The 8,097-nt window shown below is 34.5% G+C and overlaps 1 protein-coding gene across 1 annotated transcript; it reads left to right on the top strand.

Annotated features, from left to right (window-relative positions):
• The first annotated feature begins 356 nt into the window (after positions 1-356).
• On the top strand, positions 357-1,010 carry LOC139432130 (uncharacterized). Its single transcript, XM_071200477.1, has one exon. The coding sequence runs from the start codon at positions 357-359 to the stop codon at positions 1,008-1,010; it is 654 nt and encodes a 217-aa protein (XP_071056578.1).
• The last annotated feature ends 7,087 nt before the right edge of the window (positions 1,011-8,097 follow it).

Genomic DNA, 8,097 nt, shown 5'->3' with positions numbered 1-8,097 from the left:
ATCGTAAGGCCGAATCTGATTGCATTTAGATCTATACTAACTTATACAGCAGAAACCTGATCCAAGACATCTAAATCTAAAAGACACTCTAAATACTAGAGTCTGCAGAAATGAAAATAGCGCGGTTAATTGCTGCAAGAACACTGATGAAAAAAGAAAGAAGTGTACAAGATTAACATATAGCATAGATAACATCAATAACTACGTGGTATTAGCCGAGACATACAAATCGAAAAGAATACTAGAGTCTACAGAAATGAAAATAGTGCGTGAAGTGAGTCGAGTTAATGCTGTCAGAGGAGTAACATCGATCACTTCGACCGTGCGTGTTGTTATCAGGTGCTTTAGTGGAAAACATGCGTTTTACCGAAGAAAATTTACGTGAACTAAAGGAGTTATTTTATAGCTCCGTTAATGAACTTTTAAAAAATGACTCTTTTATGAGCCAAGTGATAAATACGGTAAAAGAGCATTTCATTGCGGAAATTGAAGAATTAAAGAAGGAATGCGACACGTTTAAGAAAGAAAACAGGTATTTATCCGATAAACTGGATGAGCTTGAACAGTACACGCGACGAAACAATGTGCGTGTATTTGGCATTTCTGATAACGTACAAGATGTGGAATCTGAGGTTTTATCGTTATTTAATAACAAACTTAGTGTTCCTGTTAAAGTCGAAGATATAGATAGATGTCATAGAGTGGGTGCAGCGAAAAAGACAAATAATGGTTCGAGGGCAATTATAGTAAAGTTCGTTAGTTACCGTACGAGGGATTTGGTCTGTAAAGCTAGAAAAAGGCTCAAGGGTTCTAAAATTGGTATACAAGAGGACCTCACAAGCAAACGCTATAAACTGCTTCAATTGGCTCGCGAAAGGGTTGGGAACGGAAATGCTTGGTCAAGGGATGGTGCGATAAAAATACATGTTAATAATAGAATATGTACTATAAAAAATGCAAATGATATTGAGGATCCGCTCACTAAGGCATCAAGGTTATCTTTAGCTTAGATTTTATTTAATGTTATTGTATTACTTTTTATGTATCATACTTTTTTTTTCTCTCTTTTTGTGAAACGCGCATGGGGGGGAATGGTGTTTCAGCGCAAACTTAATTTGTTAATATTGTAAAAGTCGTTGCATTTCAATATTTAATCTTAATACTTTTTCAATTTGAAATAACTTTTCTTTTCTTTTTCTTTTTTGGTCTTTGCTTTTCTATTGCTATGTTATTGAATAGTTTATCTGTGGCTCACATAAATGTAAGATCGGTTCTGTCTGGTTTTTTTGATTTTAAAAGTCATATACTACATTCGAATTATGATATTGTAGCTGTTACAGAAACCTGGTTAAACTCGACTATAAATAATAATTATGTTTACATCGAAGGTTACAATGTTTTTCGAACAGACAGAGATGGACGAGGAGGAGGAACAGCTATATACGTAAGTGATAAAATTAAAGCGAATAGCTTGAACACTAATAATATTATTGAGCAAACCTGGGTGGAAATGAAAATAAAATCAAAAGTGGTTATAGTAGGTGCGGTTTATCGTCCACCAAATTTAAATTATAATGAATTTCTTAATGCTTTGGATGCTTTTTTTTCCGATTTTTTGCCGATGTGTGACGATATTTTTCTCTTGGGTGATATGAACATCGATTTATTTTCTTGCTCTAACCCTGCCACTGAAAAGCTTTTGAGTTTTCTTGAAGCGTATAGCTATAAACAGGTTATAAACACTCCTACTAGAGTCTCTTCTTCTACTTTTTCCTTAATAGATCTAATCATAATTCCTGAATCAATATCGCTTATCGGTGACTCTGGCACTGTTGATTTAAATAATATTTCTGATCACTTTCTTGTTAAATGTACTCTGTCGATGGCAGTTGAACGTGAAACTTATCCAATATTTAGAACAGTCAGGGATTATTCGAACTTTAAACAGGAGGATTTTGATAATGATTTGCGCTCCATTGATTGGCATGTAATGTATCAGTTGACTGACATTAACGATAAACTAAATTTTTTCAATACACATTTACTTTATGTATTTGATACACATGTGCCAGAGAAGATTATTAAAATCTCGCGACCTAGTCCTGCTTGGCTAACTCCGGTTGTTAGGACTATGATGCATTTAAGGGATAAAGCATTGAATCGTTACAAAAATACTAAGGCACAAGAACATTGGGAATACTACAAGTCGCTAAGGAACTATATTACATCCGCGGTACGTAGGGAACAGAGGGTTTACATGAATACTATTTTTCAAAATAAAAATACTCGCGATTTATGGAAAACATATAATAAGTTGGGCATTGGGCGTAAGCATAGACCTTCTGTTCCTGAACGTTTGTGTGATGCAGATGAATTCAATAATTATTTCCTGAACAATTCAAATAATAACATCGATCATGATTTATTACAATATTATAACAACACTACGTTACGAAATTTTAAAGAATTGTATGCTTTTCATACTGTAACACCGAGTGAAGTTTCTAAAGTTATATCATGTATTCACTCCAATGCCGTTGGAAGCGATCTTCTTGGCATAAATACAATAAAAATGTCGTGTCCATTCTTATTAGATATGATTACGCATATCATTAATACATGTCTCTTGGAAGCTGTTTTCCCTGACTGTTGGAAGATTTCTATAGTCACTCCATTGCCGAAAGTTAACTCTCCTAAGTGCTATACTGATTTTAGACCTATAAGTATTTTACCTGCTCTTTCTAAAACACTAGAAAAAATAGTTTGTTCTCAGTTGCGTGAACACCTATTGCTTTATGACATCATACCTGATAATCAGTCAGGGTTTAGACCGGGTCATAGTTGCAATACTGTACTAATGGATGTTGTGGACGGTGTGTTGCGGAGTGTCGACAAGGGAAATATGCATGCAATGATATTATTAGATTATTCCAAAGCATTCGATATGATAAATCATCATTATGCACTACATTGGTCTCGGTCAAACGGCAATTGATTTTTTTAAACATTATCTTCTGAACAGAAGGCAACATACGAAAGTTAAAGGCTCATTATCTAAACCAGAATTTGTCTCTAAAGGAGTTCCTCAGGGCAGTATATGTGGTCCTTTGTTATTCATCGTTTATACTAGTATGTTCTACAGGGGCTTGAAACATTGTGAATATCATGCTTATGCTGATGATACTCAGTTATTAATATCATTTCCTCACACCGAGACTAATGTTGCTGCTGTCAAAATAAATTCTGATGTGCAATCACTTGTTAACACTTCTGAGGCGCATGGCTTAAAAGTAAACTCCAGCAAATCTAATGTGATAGTATTTGGTAACAGAAATCATAGGAAATTTGTTGATGACAATCTTAAAATTTGTGTAAATAATCAAGAACTACAACACGTACGCACTGTGAAAAATTTGGGTTTGTTAATAGATGATGATTTAAAATTTAATTCACATATAAACAAGTTACTACAGAAATCATATTGCGTATTAAAATCCCTTTATCCATATCGGCATGTATTAAATGAGAACAGTAAAAGATTACTGACTGATTCTTTGATTTTATCCAATTTTAATCATTGTGACTCGGTCTATGGTGCTTGCATAACTGGGGACAATCGAAGGCGGGTGCAGTATGTCCAAAAAAAAAATTTGGACAAGCTGAGGATCAAACTTGTCGACTATGCAACGACGAGTCAGAAACTGCTGAACATATACTATGCAATTGCGTCGCCGGAGGCCGTCTAAGGCACAACGTCTTCGGTAAAACTCCCCTGTTATCTACCGACATAAAGGTTCAAGACCTCAGGACAATACTAAGGTTCATTAAGGACCTACATTTGCCCTAAACCTTTGGAGGGCTAAAGTTACAATAGATCTTATAGGTCGCGGTAACGAGAGGGGCCGCCCTCCTCAGCCCGGCAGCAATAATAATAATAATGTCCAAAATGGGTGCTTAAGACTAATTTATGGAATTCGAAAGTACTGCAGAATTTCACATAAGTTAAAAGAATGTGGGTGGCTAAATATGTATAACAGAATCATTTTTCACAGGGGAGTAGTTTATTTTAAAATTTTAAATAAAAAAACACCTGTTTATCTGAGCAAGAAGATATCGTACCGTACTGACATCCACAATATCAATATTCGTCGAAAAGATGCACTTACAGTTCCTCGTCACGCATCGGCTTCATTTCGGAATTCTTTCACTTATTGTGTGACAAACTTTTGGAATACCCTTCCTCGTTCATTAAAAATATTGAACCTGTCGAGTTTTAAATATAAATACAAGCGATATCTCTGTGAGCGGCAGATGGAATCAATTTAGGTTTTCTAGAGTAAAATTTTAATTTTTATTTGTTATTTGCTTTATTCATGCATTCAATTTTTGTTTTTTGTATTTTGTATTTTTTGTCTTGTGCGCTGTATTCATTTTCACTACTTACTTACTTAGAAGCAATATGTTGTGTTCATGGGGACTGGGGGAAGAGCAGACCTCACTACTTTGTGGTGTTGTCTGACCCAGCCACCTGTTAGCCTTTACAATTTTGTTGTAATTTTGTTTTTGTAACATTATACTTATTTCTTATTATTATAACGTTTTTGTAGTTTGTTTTTTTTTTTATACTTGTACACTAATTGTAAGGGTTAATAAAGGCATTATTATTATTATTATTAAATAGCTGGAGAAACACTGATGGATAGAGAAAGATAATCAAACAGAAAAAAAGATTGGAATTAGCACATTGCTCGCATTGCAGAAGAACTGCAAGGAATTGTAAGAATAACAAGGAATAAATCACCACCAGGACAAAGGTGCATCGGAAGTTCTACAAAAAAGCTCCATTTTTTGACAACCTTCAAATCACTAAATATATATGATATACAGGGTGATTCATAAGTAATGGGCCAAATTGTAAATGTACGTTCAGGAGGCCAAAATAATAATATTTTCATTAATTATGAAACGTCAATGAGCTTTTACGTTTAATGAATAGTTTAAAACATTTTATTGTTAAGTAAACTGATTCATTCTTGTCCTAACATAAATCAAAATGCCGAGACATAATCACTTTTCAAACGAAGAAATGAGAGACATGTTATGCGTTTACGCACAAGAACGTTTTTCTGGGCAAGCAGCATCCAGAAAATATCGTGAAATGTACCCTTACAGAAGGCAGCCAAACCGGAAGATATTTCAAAATATTTATAATCGATTGGGTGAAACAGGTTCATTTCGTCCAAAATATCATACAGGACGTCCTAAGATTATCACTCCGCAGCAAGAAGATGAAATTTTGGTAAGAATTGCGCAAAATTCTGAAATAAGCACTCGTCGATTGTCTGCAGCAACTGGAATAAGCCAACCATCCGTGACTAGAATTTTACACAAGGAAAATTTATATCCCTATCATTTTATACCTGTGCAAAATTTACTTCCAACAGATTATCGAATCAGAGTTCAATTTTGTCAGTGGCTAAAAGGAAAATTGAATAATAATCCAACATTCCTAAATAACATTCTTTTCACGGATGAAGCAACCTTTACCAGACGCGGAGTTTTTAATTGGCGAAATAGTCATGCCTGGGAAACCGAAAACCCTCGTTTAAAAAAAGATAGACATTTCCAGCACGAGTTTAAAATAAATGTGTGGTGCGGTGTAATAGGCAATACATTACTGGGCCCAGTTGAATTACCTCCTAATTTAAATGGAGAGTCATATTTAATTTTTTTAAATAATGACTTAGTCGACCTCTTGGGAGATCTTCCATTACAACTAAGAAGAAATATGTGGTTCATGCAAGACGGTGCTCCTCCACATTTTTCACGTGCTGTGCGCGAACATCTGAATGAAACATTCCCTCACCGTTGGATTGGACGTGGTAGTGAATTTCAGTGGCCACCTCGCAGTCCCGATTTTAATCCACTTGATTTTTATGTGTGGGGTTACATGAAATCAATGGTCTATGCTGAACCTACTATAAATACACGAGACGAGTTATGGAATAGAATTCAAGATGCAGCCAATTCAATACGAAATAATCCTGCTACATTTTTTAAAGTCAGACAATCCTTAACCAAACGGTTAAATGCGTGTATAAATGCTGGTGGTGGTCATGTTGAAAACCTTTTGCAGTAGCTCATAATTAAGCTTAAATTTAATTTAACTTCGCACAACATTAACATGTAGGTTTTGATAACAGTTGTCGTAAGTGGTCTTAGTTCAAGTCTGTTCTAATGTTGTATTTCGTTTTATTAACTGGCGTACAATAAATTGTTTTATTACGTAATTTTTTTATGGTTTCAGTTTAATATTGTTATCAATTATCAATTACGGTTAGGTAAATGTCAACATTCCATGCCATGCTTGTGTCTTAACAGATTAATGCTACGTCGACCACCGTGAAATGTAGTGTAGTGAATTAGTAAAATTCAAATATCTCGAAAATCGTTAATATTTTCAAGATCAAAGAAGTATAGCTTTTTTCTACAGAAATGATGGGGCTATCCAAATTAAACAAGTATGTTGTAAAATAATGAGCGATAAAAAATTTGTAGCTGATTTCATATAATAATATATAATTCATATGGCGCATGTGGCGACATCTACGAGTTAACTCAAATCCTCTCACACATTATTGTTTACCCTTACAAAAACTATAAGTCAACTATGAGTCATTATGTAGAAAAGTAGCTGATCTATTAACAAAAATCTATTTTATTTTTTTCGCTTTAACATCCTGTATCTCAGTAAGGAGCAGACTAAGACCCATTATTGTTAATGAAAATATTATTATTTTGGCCTCCTGAACGTACATTTACAATTTGGCCCATTACTTATGAATCACCCTGTATATATATGAAGAAAAACAGTAAATTTGCCGGTAAATAATAACAGTAAATACGGAAGGAAGAAAAAGAAGAAAGTATCGTTCACATTTTTAGCCTCATATAACTCACATTAAACGTTTTTAATGTTCGAGCTGAAATAAGTACGATTCATGTTATCAACAATTCCTACTGTGGATTTTGTACAACTCTTGTTCGGACTTCCATTGGAGTTTGAGGTTTTACTTCGGGTATATTGGTCCACAACCATGTGATTCCATCTTTGGCAGAATTTCTTAATATATATTATACGCAATCTTCTAAAACTTGTTGTTATCTATAGAATCTTTTATAAGCTTCTTTCCTTCATACGTCTCGCCTAATTTTATGCTTTTACGATTTTGCACCCTTTCCAGTTGCTTTCTCAGATTCTCCTCAGAATATTGTCGTTTGGTAGCTTATACACTATAGATTGATACTCTACACCTGAAGCTATTAAAGTGTGAACAATATTAATTGAGAAAATGGAAAGTTTTTGAAGACACTTCTAAGATTTTTGAAATAGGTTGATATTTTCCACGAAAACAACGTTTTCAGAAATATACAATTGCAATGCTAATTTTCAAAACCAATTAACGTTATAGAGTACGATCAATCTTCAAGCTACCTTGATTTAATAAGCTATGAAGCCGTTGTATGCTGTGGGCATGAGTTAACTATCAAGTAGTACTAACAGATGGTAGTACTAACAGATCTGTAAACAAGAAATTAATCGTAGCAGTATCACGGTAGTATCTTCTCACAGAAATTTTTACAGCTTATTGACACATCCTAGCAGATTGGATTTATCTAATGTATGATTTCTCCCTTAGTTTAGTTTAGTGCGGAAAGTTTTCAGTCTTCCGAGTTTGTCTCGGCCAATGGAAACAATTGTTTAAATTAAAATGCGATGGATTCAAAATCACAGATGGAAGAAAAGACCTAGTAGTTCGGAGTTCGAAGGAGCTCCGAGCTCCGAATTCAGAGAAGAAGTTCGACGGAAGTACAGCTAGAGAGTTTTCCAGTGCAGTTCAAAGTGGGGGTTCGGCAGAAAGATTTTTTTTCAAGATCAGTTCAGAAGTAGTTCGCAATCAAGAAGGGAGTTCAAATGTAGAACAGTCCAAAAACCAAAAAGTGGATACAGACAACAAGAATCGAAAACCAGAGAAGATGAATAGAGTTGAGAAGTGAGATTTTCGGTCAAGAGAAGTTACTCCCAAGAGAAACCCG

Source organism: Onthophagus taurus, chromosome 11 (assembly GCF_036711975.1).
Source record: "Onthophagus taurus isolate NC chromosome 11, IU_Otau_3.0, whole genome shotgun sequence".
Classification (NCBI taxonomy): Eukaryota; Metazoa; Arthropoda; class Insecta; order Coleoptera; family Scarabaeidae; genus Onthophagus; species Onthophagus taurus.
This window is presented reverse-complemented; position numbering and strand designations above follow the sequence as displayed.

Coding starts and splice junctions, on each gene's coding strand:
- LOC139432130 (XM_071200477.1), top strand. CDS start 357: ATGCGTTTTACCGAAGAAAATTTACGTGAACTAAAGGAGTTATTTTAT.